This window comes from Crocuta crocuta, unplaced genomic scaffold, assembly GCF_008692635.1.
Source record: "Crocuta crocuta isolate KB4526 unplaced genomic scaffold, BGI_CrCroc_1.0 scaffold45, whole genome shotgun sequence".
Classification (NCBI taxonomy): Eukaryota; Metazoa; Chordata; class Mammalia; order Carnivora; family Hyaenidae; genus Crocuta; species Crocuta crocuta.
Window position 1 is genome coordinate 2,820,417 of NW_027530544.1, and position 13,272 is coordinate 2,833,688.

At 46.0% G+C, this 13,272-nt stretch overlaps 1 protein-coding gene across 2 annotated transcripts in view; it reads left to right on the top strand.

The window, feature by feature from the left end:
* The window catches only part of LOC144234340 (kalirin), a 479,489-nt gene that overhangs the window by 286,773 nt on the left and 179,444 nt on the right, over nt 1-13,272 (top strand). For both annotated transcript variants that reach the window (XM_077767624.1, XM_077767625.1), the window contains exon 9: nt 1,271-1,501. In XM_077767624.1, coding sequence (XP_077623750.1) covers nt 1,271-1,501 — 231 coding nt within the window. The remainder of the gene's footprint in view (nt 1-1,270; nt 1,502-13,272) is intronic.

A 13,272-nucleotide genomic window follows, 5' to 3' on the forward strand; every position in this document is an offset into this window, starting at 1 on the left:
CATAGCTACTGTGTCTACAAGCTAAAGATCCCTCCCCAAGGCACCTGGGTGGCTCAGTTGGTTAAGCTTCTGACTTCAGCTCAGGTCATGATCTCTCGGTCTGTGGGTTTGAGCCCATGTCGGGCTCTGTGCTGGCAGCTCAGAGCCTGGATCCTGCTTCAGATTCTGTGTCTCCCTCTCTTTCTGCCCCTCCCCCCCTCTCAAAAATAAATAAACATTAAAAATTTAAAATAAATTAGTAAGTAAAGGTCCCATCCTTACTCTGCATGTTCTGGAAAGATGGGAATGTTACCATGCTCAGGAAGGAAAAAAAAGGAAGTTGTACATAAGGAGAGCAAAAGAAGGATAAATATAAAAAAAGAAAATGAAGAGGAAATAAAGAGAGAGAAATGATGATAATGGTAGAAATAGAATTAGGAATCAGGACTACCTCTCAGTCCCTGTTCTAAGCACTCTGCATGTGTTAACTCTCCCAGTCCTCACCACTACTCTGTGAGACTGCTCCATGACTGTCCCTGTTTTACAGACAAGGAAACTGAGGCCCAAAGAGGTTAAGTAACTTGCCTCTGGTCACACATCTAGAAGTTTAGAACTAGGTGGGGCACCTGGGTGGCTTAGTCGGTTAGGCGTCCAACTTTCGCTTAGGTTGTGATCTCACGGTTCGTGGGTTCGAGCCCCGCATCGGGCTCTGTGCTGGCAGCCAGCTCAGAGCCCGGAGCCTATTTCCAATTCTGTGTCTCCCTCTCTCTCTGACCCTCCCCTGCTCACGCTGTCTCTCTCTCTCTCTCAAAAATAAATAAAACATTTAAAAAAAAAGTTTAGAACTAGGTAGAAGGAGTGAAGAAGAAAGAGGGGGAGAGGTTTATGGTGTTAGTTTATATTCAGCTTCATTTCTGAAATGAAACGCTGCTGCTTGACCTAGTCAATAAGTCAGTCGAAATATCTATCAGGTACAATGGACCAGGCACTGTTCTAAGTGCTGAGGAGAGATAAATGAGGTAGGCTCCCTGCCCTCATGAGGTTAAAATCAAGGGTGATAGAAGCACTGATTAAGTACCTCTCCTCCCCCAGGATTCAGGATGCTGTGCTGTCCCCCAGGCCACAGGCTGAGCACCAGGACAGCTCTGGCTGGCACATTCCTAGGGTGTCATGAGGTCTGGGTAGGGCTGAGATCCTCAGTCCTAACCAGGAATCCCCGGGTCAGACTTTCCTTGCCTCTTGGTCCATGTCTGCTCCTCGGCTCCCTTGATCTGATCTTTCCTTCTTGCAGGTCAGCCAAGATGGCAAAGCACTGCTGGATGTGCTGCAGCGTCCCCTGAGTCCTGGGAACTCTGAGTCCCTCACAGCCACTGCCAACTACTCCAAGGCGGTGCACCAGGTGCTGGACGTGGTGCACGAGGTGCTGCACCACCAGCGGCGGCTCGAGAGTATCTGGCAGCACCGCAAGGTGCGGCTCCACCAGCGGCTGCAGCTCTGTGTCTTCCAGCAGGACGTGCAACAGGTAACAGGCAATGTCCAGCTCGAGGCATCCATCCCAGGCAGGCAGATGGCCCAAGTCCCTGACCCAGGTGACCAGGCCTGGGAATACCTGACTTATGGAGGGAAGAGGGCAATTCAGCCCCAGCTGCCCCTCCCCCCAACCATGTGGACTCATTAGTTGCATGCTTCTTGCCTAAGCAGCTTTACAGATGGGCCTTCTCACTCTCTGTTGCGGGGCAGGAGACTTCGTCACAGGCATAGCGTGATTCCTTGCGGTCAGATGGAGAACTTGAACCCCACTCAGGCAGGAGCTTCCTAGATGACTCCAGGGCCTGGGGGGTTATTTGAGCACTGTCAGGGTTGGATTACATGCAGTGAGCTCACTTCTCAATCAGGGATGCAGGTAGTCCGCCAAAGTTGGGTGTCATTGGGGTATAGGAGCTTAAAGGGATTCTTTGGCAAGATTTTACTTGGAAAACCAGATTTAAAACATGGACTATTCATGATAAGAGGTTATTTATGGCTTAATCTGCCTTTTTACATTATTATACCAGTCATAGCTTTTTGTTTCACCACAAACAATAAAGAAATAGCAATGTTTTGACTATGCAAGAACAGCCTTACCACAAATGCCCTTTTGAATGAAATGACCCATTCATTTTCCCTCATGCTTTCTTTGTCTGTCTCCTTGGGGACCCCTGGGGGCTTTGCTCTAGTGCGGATATTCTGGGGGATGGACAGCTGGTTGGGAACTGGAGAATGAAGTTAGGGCTTCGCATCATCTTCCTGCTGTGAGAGGCAAAGGTGGGGGCAGCCATGCTATCGGTGTGTGTGGCCAGCACATAACTTTAGTTTATACACATAAAATAACATTTCACACTCCTTCTATACCTTCTGTGATATTGGCCAGTTGTAATCTAAAAGTGTATCAAAATAAACATGAAACACTGAGAGGCAACTGGCCATGTCTCTGGAGTGTTGATCCCCTTCACAGCTGCTGTGGGAGGGGCCGCAGTGCGGGGTGCCCTTAGATAGGGGATGGAGTGTGAGCAGAGCTTCCTGTCACCAGCTGGGACATTCCCTGGAAGGGGGTTGGCCATGCAACCCAGCCTGGGAGTAGTCAGGCCTTCAGAAGTGTTTCCAGTTCTTGAGCTGCCTTGGCTTTATTGAAGGCACCCCACTGCCCCAGGCTGGAGCCCTGATTGAGTCATCAGAGGTGACAGACACCTCAGCCTCAAGAGAGATGGACACTTATATGCTGGCACCGGCTCTGAAACCCTTGTGGGGCCTGCTGGGAAAGGAGAAGCAAATGAATCAGTTGCCTACTCCTGCCATCTGGAACTGTCCAGATAAATATATCATCCCTAAGCACAGGAGAGCACGGAGTCCATCTGTGATTGAGACAGAGTGAGGTGCCAGTCTCCGGAGGCACGCAGAGGGGGTGTTACTATTTCAGTGAACTTTGAATGACTCACGAGGCAACTCGGGCTGCACAGGTTGTGCAGGGTCCTTGGTGTGCTCTTTGTCCTCCTGCTGTTTTATGGCTTTTGTACTGGGATGGACCATGGAGAGGAGCAGAGGGGCTGCCACAGGAAGGTGGCATCCAAACTTGGACTATCTGGGAACTCCTGTCCCCAGACTTTTCTGTGGCCACTTTGACATTGACACTAAATCTAGAAAAATAAAATTTAAAAAAAGTATAGTAAAGCTACATCTATGGACATTCTACATCATGTTCTTAAAAATGACAGTATTTCTGGAATTAAGATACTATCATCTCTACTGTACAATCACATTGTTGGCACTGAGCAAGAGTAAGTAGAATGTTAGGAGGTGGATGTGATGGGTTTGGATTTTCCATGAGAACCGAATCCCCCAGGATGGTAATTCCATTGTTCTTTTCAGGATACATGACTATCACTTCTGGAGCATAACTTCATTCACCCATTGTCTCACTCAGGCCTTTACTCTCCATCTCAGTGACACTGGAACAGTTGTACAAAGAAGAGTGTGGAAAAACAAGGGCTACCAAATCTGGTGATAGGTCTCCAGTGTTTATTTTACACCCAGTCAATCATCAGTACCTAGCAGGTAGTAGAGCTGGTACTTCAAAAGGCTTCTGGACAGGGGTGCCAGGGTAGCTCTGTTGGTTGAGCATCTGACTTCAGCTCAGGTCATGATCTCGCGGTCCGTGAGTTCAAGCCCCACATCAGGCTCTATGCTGACAGTTCAGAGCCTGGAGCCTGCTTCAGAGTCTGTGTCTCCCTCTCTCTGCCCCTCCCCCCACTTGCACTCTGTCTTCTCTCTCTCAAAATAACTAAACATTAAAAGAAAAAGGCTTCTAGACATAACACACTCAATGGTAAGTATGAGAGACTTGGACTTTGGTTTCCTGACTCCCAGAAACTTAATATATTTGTCATTTTTATTTTGTATGTTTCATGCCATCTATTCCATATCTCCTTGAGAGTAGAAACCATGACTTCTTCCTCTCTGTATACCTTACAGCTCTTAGCTGTATCTGACATGAAGCTGGGGTTCTCTTTATATTTGCTTACTTGAGCTGAAATTATCATTAGAGGACCCCTAGTTTCTGTTTCTGTGAGGCGGCTTAGCCCATGCAGTAGTTGCTAGTGAGTTGCTGGAGTCCGCCATCAGGAATAGTGATGTGAAAGTCTTGAGGGTCCCAGGTATTTATAGCCAAGGTGGAGGATACAGGGACAGAGCCTCAGTGCTCACAAAGGATCCCAGTGCTCATCAGTTGTTCAGAAAGTTCAGGCTTCTGCAATGGGCCTAGAACTGCACTGCATTAGATTCTGGCAGTATGCCTAGTTAGTTAGAATGGCTCAAGACATACCCATTTGAAAATATAAAGAACAGTTCTACCAGAATGTGCTAATCAGCATGCAGGGCAGTACAGTATTGATGGAACAGTTGTAGGCAGAGGCATGAGAAGTCAGAGTTGGTGTCTTGAGGGAGGAGAGAATTGACTGAACCATATAGTCTATATCCAAGACTCTAGCACATTTGGGGTCCAGAGAGATCCAAAGATGTTAGCAGCATGGAGAGCTTGTGAGCGAGCATCAGTGGCTGGGATAATACAGAATAGTGCCTAGGAACACAGGCTCTGGAGCCAGATATCCTGAGAGCCAATCCTGTTCTACAAGTCTTGGCTGTGTGACTGGGCAAGCATTTCATCTCTGCTGCTTCTGTTTCCTGATCTCTAAAATAGGATGATCATCGTACCTATCTCATTGGACTGAATGAGATACAAGTGCAAAGCTTATCACCCTGGCTGCCTAGCATGTAGTAAAGCTTCCATTAGTGTGGTCTAGGTTGTTAGTCACATCCTCTGAGTGGTACTTGAGCGCCCCCTGGTGCTTGTGCTGTTAGGGACCCCCCCCCTTACACCCACATGATTCTTTTGTTTATAGCAATTCCGACTGCTTCTGAGGTCTTCTGAGTTCTTTTTCATTCAGTGATAAAATTTCAGAGCTGTCAAGGACTTCAAAGACCATCTAATCTAACCTACAATATGATCGAGGCACTTGAGATCCAGAGATGTGAAATAACTTGGCTGTAACCACACAGCTAGTTAATGTAGTACCAGGACCAGAAGATAAGTATCCTGGCTCCTTGTCCATATGTCCTACAGAAAAGCCACACAAGGGAGAAGTTAGGCAGACGGAGGAGAACAGGGGGAAAGACAGGAAGCACACATGCATACTTACATAGGGAGGGGAAAGACAAAGACATGCACATACCCCAAAACAGGGAGAAGAGGGAGAGACAGAGACAGTCCATGTGGGCAAAGGAAGAAAGGGAGGGAGATTTGAAGATAGAGAGCAGAGAAACAGACACCCATGGGATGGGAGGAGGAACAGAAAGAGGAAGGTGAGGGAGGGACAAAAAAGAAAGAGACAGAGGCTCCTGCTGGTGAAGAAGAGAGGGCCAAAGAGCAAGCCAGCCTCTGCCAGCCTGACTTGTTGCCCTATTGCCATTTCTGGACATGGTCTTTGCCCAAGTGGGAAAATTTTGCCCATTCAGGGCCCAAAGCTGAGTAAAGCAAAAAGAGGAAAACCAAGGGTAGGGCCCAGTGATAAAGAGATTTCATCTAAACCTCTGCAACCCAAATTGGCCTGGCACATCACCCTCGTAGTTGCCCTCCCTTGAGTCCCAACAGATGTGCTCAGGTTCCTCTTCCCTGCTGGGCTTAAGGGCAGTGGAAATAAGTCTCTAAGGACCACACTGGAATTGGGGTTCATTAAGCTGCAGAAAGGTGCAGCTGGGCCAGACCCTGCTGTAGTATCACCAGCACAATAGTTTCCAGTACTGTTGTTTCTCCTGTGGAGAGTGGGACAGCACTGAGCAAGAGCCAGAAAGAGCAGTCCATGACAACATTAGCCTGTCTCCACCTTCTGTCCCTTATTTTCTCCTAACTCCTGCAGCTTTCCAGCGGTTGTAAGGGACTACTTCCCGGCCCAGAGAGACCTGACTTTGTGCTGACATGAACAAGGGGTAGCTAGATTCTTGATCTTTCTGGCAGATGCAAACTCCATTACATTTTTTCCATAGCCAGAGCAACAAGTTTTGAACATTCTCTGCAGGTCGTCTTATTTTGCCTCCCCTTCTTTTTCTTCTCCCTCTTTTTTTTTTTTTTTTTTTTTGCAAGAATTAATTGATGAAATGGTTTAGAATGCCTACTGTGTGCAATGTTTAGAATACTTCCTGTGCTGGGAGTCTGGTCCCTTGCCTGAGAGAAGACATATGCACCAAAGGATGTATGAATGGCACACAACTGTCTGGGTTCAGAGCTAAAGAAGCAAAATAAGCATGGGCTAGTGGAGTGAGAGCAGGGGAAGTTCCCTGTGCTTGGGATGGGATTGCAGTGGTCCTTAGAGCTCAGGCAGAGGACATAGAGATGGTGTTCCTGGGTGAGGACAGGAAGCAGAGAGCTAAGTTACAGCCAGGGACAGGGAAGAGGAAGTCTAACTAGGTGCCCACTCTTGGCAGAGAAGGTGGGAGGTAAGGCAGGAAGGGTTAGGAATAGTCTTGGTGATGTGGGTGGGACAGAGGTTTGAGGCTCCAGTGCCCTCCCTTAAAAACAATGTCTTTTGTTAAGCAGTCCAGTCAGGTGAGCTGGTGAGAGGCAGTGATGACAGAATTTATCAGGCTCAGTGACTTTCCCTTCTGAATGACTGTATTAATATTAAAGTCCATAGTTCTTGTACTACAAATGAATCTCACCTGTTTCTATCAGTTTTTCTGGAGCCTCACATGGAAAATTACAGGTTTTACTATGTCAGTTCCTGCCTGCCAAAGGATATGTAAAAAGGATTTGAGAGTGGTTTTTTTAAACTCCAGATAGTCAATCTCTTACTGGTGGTAGTGACTATAGCCCCTTAATCTTACTAAACCAGTTTTGACATTGTATGATCCAATTGATAGCTTTGCATAATAAAAGATGAGCACTTTATTATGGCATAATAAAAGTTGCATATAGAATGATTAGTTAGAAAAAAGTGACCAGAATGATGATGGGTCTGGAAATGAACTCTTCTTCTAGGAAAGGATGAAAGCATCTAAGAAGGAAAATGGCCAGGGTGCAGTCCCATGTGGATCAGGGAACACACACAAGGGAGAATCTGCAAAATTTGAAATGCTAACTGGTTATTTGTTGGGTATGTTTTGGAGAGGATTCAAACCTCAGAGAGATGGTTGGGTTCCAACCCTGATATTTTGTTACTGGGATTAAATATGCCTATAAAAGTTGTATTGTTTAAAGTTCAGGATTCATCATCTTTCTGAGTACATGTGATTGAACATCTAATGTCTTCACCTGCCTTTTCTTATTTAATCTTCCAAACCTATGAAGCAAGTGATAGTTTGGTTTCCATCTTCCTGGTGAGGAAATTGAGCCTTAGAAAGGTCACACAGAGAGTAGCAGAATAAGAATTCAAATCCAAGTTTGCCTAACATCTAGATCTTGCTCTTAGCCTCTCTATGCCACAGGCACTATGCTACCTAACAGGAATGCAGAGAGACCCAGACTCTGCCCTTGAGATGTTTTAAGTTAGTGCTGGAATGTCATTGCTCAAAGGGCCCTGGTGGACAACTTGGTTCCAAAGGACGAGACTTGCCCAAGGTCAGGTAGCCCAATAGCTGCGATTCATCCATAACCTGTATGTCCAGTAAGACCCACACTGTCAAGTCATACTCATACCCAAACACTCTTACCCATCTGCTGCGTCATTATAAAATTGCCTTCTACAGTTATTTATCCCTGATACAAATTTCCCTACAACAAACACTACCTATTCTCATGCTTTTCACAATCATGTTAGCTCAGCATTGCTGATGTTTTTCTTTGTAGCATGTGTCTTGATTAATATCCATTTGCCCATGCAAGTATTTAGCAGTATTAAAGTTTTCAGTTAGGTTATTTGATGGTAATAATCCAGTCACTGAAATACATTCAAGAAAATGATAGGTGATTCTTTGAGCAGGGTGAACACCTTGAAAGAAACCAGGGTTGAGGCTCAACTGCAGTGGGGAAGATAGGGAGGGGATTGAAGCAGGGTTCTGCTCATTAGGGTTGATTTCTGATTGGAGAGATGATAGGGAAACGTCCTAAAGTTCAACCTTTCTGGTGTTCCTGATCTTCAAGGGAGCATTCTGTCCCTCTATACATCCAGCCTTCTCCAAGTATTCCCAACCTAGAATTGGCAAGGGGGAGTGAGCTCTACAGGCTTGCCTCAGGCATGCTCACACCCTCCTTACTGGGAATTGCTTGGATTTCTAGTACCCCTCAAACTCTAAACTCTAACTCTCTGATCCCTCCCACTCGGGGCCCCTTCCTGTTTGCCCTACTTTCTGCTTTCCTCTCTCCCTTTCCCTGTCATGGTCTCTCCCTTGGTGCTTACTTTGATTTTCTGTGTGTAAACTCTTCTTTGATCCAAGAGTAGTTATTCCATGGTGAACACTTTCTAACAAAGGACCTAAATGCCTCCAACTGGCAAGACTTGGGAGGCTGGAGGGGCCTGGGAGGCATGAGAGGAAGTCCCTTCCCAGGAGTTACTGAGCCTCAGGACTTCCTTGATCCACAGAAATTTTAAGTATGTTTAATGTCCTTAATTCCTTTTTTATTATTATGTTAATGATTGAGAAGACAGCCACCATCCAGAGCCACCTCTTTCTGATAACCCTTATTCTCACTGTGTCCTTGACCCAACAAGCTATTTCTGGAGCCTTGAATACAAGGCTAAAGAATAAAAAGACTAGCACTTTGTAACCAGTGGGGAGCTATTCAAAGATTTGAGCAGAGGAAACATGCTATTGGAGTGAAAGTCTGAGGTGATTTGGTGCCAGGGAAAGCTGGGTTGCAGTGGGAGGCTCCTGGGAGCCACAGTCATCCTGTGGCCATAAAGGATTAACTAGGGAATGAGGCATGGGTAGCTTTGAGAGCCCTTGTGAAAAGATCACTAGGACTTTTTGTATGGAAAACAAGAGAGATGTCAAATGCAAATACTGACTGTATTTTTCAAAGTGTGGTCCTTAGACCCCTGGCATTAATATTATCTGCCCAGAGTGGGGAACTTGTTACAAACACAGATTATCTAGCCCTGTTCCATATTTTTTGATTCAGAATCTGTGGATAATGTGGTACCTGTTATCAGGGAACAAGAATGCCCTGTCCCCTTTTTGGGGAGCAAAAATTCCTATCCCTTCAAAGGTCTTAGCTGGGCTAAGAATCAAATGGATAGGAGACAGATTAATAGAATTTGATTAAACATAATTTAATAGGCATACATATGAGGAATCCACATAAACATGGAAATTCCAAAGACAGGCAAAATGAGGCATATATGTCATTGTCAACTAAGGAGAACGGGATGGGGGTCTGAGATTCCAGAGGAAAGGAATGCACTTACAGGGCAATAAGAAGAGCAGATGTTTGGTAATTAGATGTTTACCCTACCATACAGATGGGTCACTCAGATAAAATTTGTGTCTGATAATAACCCTTATTCTGGGCAAGACCTGAAATTTAGATTCTTTTGTATAGTTAAGGGAGACCACAGGGTCTCAAATGTCTTCAGCTCAAAGTAATCCACATTCCAGAGTGGCACATTTGAGGGGGGGTGTGAGGCTGCCCTGAACCCCCTCACCTAAGTTTTAAAATGAACACCAAGTGAACACTTAAGTATTCTGAGGTTCGAGAACCTCTGACTTAAGAGATCCAGGCCTTAGTGATGAGAAGTACAGGCATTAAGGCACCAGGGTGCGGAGATTCAGGGAGATGCCAAGGACAAAGACCAGTTCCAGTCACCCCAGCCCTGGCCTTGTTGGGAAGAAACAGGTGTGGGCTGCTGGGAGGGGAGGGCTGCAGAGTGGAAGCAGCTGAAACTGTGGGGCTTCACATCTATTGGCTAGCTTCTACCCAGCCTTGGCCTGTCAGGCCAAGGGACCACATTTCTCAGGGGAAAAAGAGTAGACACCTGCTAATGAGTCTCAGAAAGATGATGGCTTCTCCTGCTATACCAAGACATTTATTTTGATCCTACTTGTTCCAAAGAGGGGCCAGGAAATGACTTACTGGGAAGTAGGCATTTCAATAACGCCTACCTGCTCTCCGGGCTCAGGTGATAGGAGCCAAGTGGTGCTGGCACTGTGTGAGCCACCCCCCTCCAGGACTAACATTCACTGTGTTCTACCAGGAGAAAGAAATAATGACATGATAGACCATCCTGGGTGCTCTTATACATCGTGTGTACTCGAGCCTTTATCAGAACAAAGTGTGTTGTAGACAACTGATTTGTATATTTGCGCTTTTTTACTGGCCTCAGAATATAGTTTTCTGAAGAGTGGGGAGTCTAGGGCCTGCGGGTGGGGGTAGTTGCTGAGAGAGAAGAGTTCTACAGTTTACTTAAAAGAACAAAAACTTCCTGCTTGTTTTACTGTGGATCAAATTATGACACAGGCTTAATAACCTGTGTCAAATAAGATGACTGATCAGGGGACCAGATAAGGGAATCAGAGAGCTGGGATTCTGATTCCACATGTGTTTGTAAATTGTCTCCATTTCCTTTAATCATACAGGAAGGAAGTTCTCAAATTAGATGGGATGAGTTCATTCACCCATTTATTTAGCAAATGCTTTCTGAGAACCCAGCTTTGAACTAACAAAGCTCCTGCTCACATGGAGCATACATTCAGGACACAGAGAGAAAATACCACCACTAACAAATGGATATGTAATATATGGTATAGTGATAGCCAGTGATGTATGGGCAGAAAACTGTGAATAAGCCATGGGCAATTGTTTAAGAAGAGGCTGCAGGCATGTGGAATGGGTTCTGAGAAGTCCTTGACATCAGAATGAGCTGGATGCATTCTCAGAAATGGGAAAAATGGCCAAGAGTGGCTGTTGAATAGACGGCAGGACAAAAGGCTGAGAAGTTTGAAGAAGAGGGTCCAGGTCAAATCAGACTTATAAGCTAGAAAGTGTGTCGGAAACAATTGTAGAGTCTTCAGTAAAGGGAATGTTGTGAATTGGTTTATGGTTAAAGAAATAGGTCCAGCTACTGAATTAATGAGGGTGTCATGAGTAAAAGGAGGAAGACCATATGGAAGGCTGGGGGCAGGGGAGAGGGAGGAAAGCTGGTGGTTTGGACTGATAGTGGTTGTGGTAGAAACTGTGTATAAGAAAGGATCAATAAGAAAAATCTCAGGCTTGCAGCTAAGCAGTGGGGTGAATTCTGGTATCTTTTGTTGAAGTGGAGAACACAAGGAGAGAAGGCCAGAGGGAATCAAGAGCTTGTTCTAGATACGTTAAGTCTGAGGTTCCTATTGTATGCCAAATTGGAGAAGAAGAGGGGGCCGTTGGGTATTAGTCAATCTCAGGAGAGAAGTTCAGGTTGGAGCTGTGATGGAATGGACATTACCAGCTTATCAATGATACTTAAAGCCATGGAACTGGGTGAAATAATGCAGAGACTAAGAGAGGAGAGGGAAGAGGTCTAGAACCCAGGCCTTCAGGTATTCCAAAATGTAGAGGCTGGGAAGACTAGGATGGTTCAGAAAAGAAGACCACAGTGAAGGTCAGTGAGAGGAGCAATTCCTATTGAGGTCAGTGTCCAAGGAGCTAATAGAGAAATGTTTCTGGAAGAGGGCAGGCTCTTCTCTTAAGTGGGGCTGAGCAAGGTGGGTGTCTCCACAGGGTGAGAGGGCTGCAGAGACCCAGGGAGGTCAGAGCCCAAGTAGCTTAGCACCAGAGGTCCCTGAGGAAACCTGGTCCAGAGTGCTGTGAAGAGAGTCCCTCTACAGGGGCTTCCTGGTGCAGGGTGTCAGAGTACCATAAGAGAGGGTGGCCTGGAGTAGGTGCACACTGAGCAGGGTAAGGAAACCATGCACAAGGGGCAGGCAGTGTGACAGCCCAGGCCATGTGAGGAGAGCATCCGTGCAGAGAGGGCAACTCCACTTAGAGGGTCTGAGTCCAAACAGGGTGAAGAGATGTCCACACAGGGAGGTAACCAGATGAGGTTTATTAGGAAGTGGTTTTGGAATCCACCCCTGAAGAGGGAATCCTGACTCCACTATTTGCACAAGCTCAGCGAAGTTAATTAACCTCTCTGAGACTTATTTGCTTAATGGGGGTAATCACTCTCACCTCCCAATGCTGTGGTGAAATAGCACAGATGAGGTGATGAGCCACATCCCCTGGCCTAGTGCTTGACAAAGAGCAAACCCTCCAAAGATAATAGTCTCTTCTTCTGAGGAGGGGAGTTGCTGTACCCTCCATATAATAAAAGACCTCTATATAAATAAAAGAATATTTGATTTGGAAGAAGACTTAGGGAGATGGCCTGATTCAGCACAGCATTTTCATTTGAGGCAGTGAGGACCAGAGATGAGAAGGTGTACACCCGGCTGGATCACAGCTGGTTAGGGGCAGAGCTGGGACCAGGATCAAGGCTCCTCTTGATCCCAAGGATGGTGCCTTGATCCCAAGGTGGTGTAAGTTATACTGATCATGGTAGTAGTGCATTATAATGATGCTTTAGGAACCTAAAGTATTTTTATGTGTAAGTAGAGCTGAGATACAACCTTGAAACTTCCAAGGTGAATATCTCTGATTTTCCTCTAACACTAAGATTCCATCACGTTAGAAGAATCCAAAAAATCAAAGTCCCAGAATAGCAAGGAGCTAAACCCTTCATTTTCTCCCATTAATTCATTTGCATTCATGGCCACCATTCAGAAAAAATACACTAGTTCTCTTCAGAATGACTTTTTCTCTTTCCCTTAGCAACTAGAAAGGTCTGTCTCCTGCCCTGAAAAGCGCCCTGCCTTTTGTGTGTTCATTGGAATAAACACAATTAGATGAGGAAGAAAGGGGGTGGTTAGGGAATTATGTATAATGGCTGTTAGATTGGCTCCGGCATCCGGTTCAGGATGTGAGTATTTCTCTTGGAAAAGACTGTTCTGGGAAAGGACTAATTTCTGTTGAAGGGTTGGGGCACGAGAAAGGAAGAAGAGCTTTACATGTTGTTTTTAAGACAGCCTGCCTGATAGAGTGGCCAGGGGTTCTGGGTGTTTGTTCCCAAAGACAGGGCACAGATCAGGCCTCCTGAATGCAATGGCACAGCCTCTCCCAAGATGGCAGGGCAGGAGCGTCAGCCAAATTGCACTTGACAGCTCACAGATATAAATGTTCTCGAGTATCTCCTGCACATGCAGGGTGGGCAGTGATGCTGGGGCAGGGGGGTGGGGGGGGGGGGGGAAGGGTAGGAT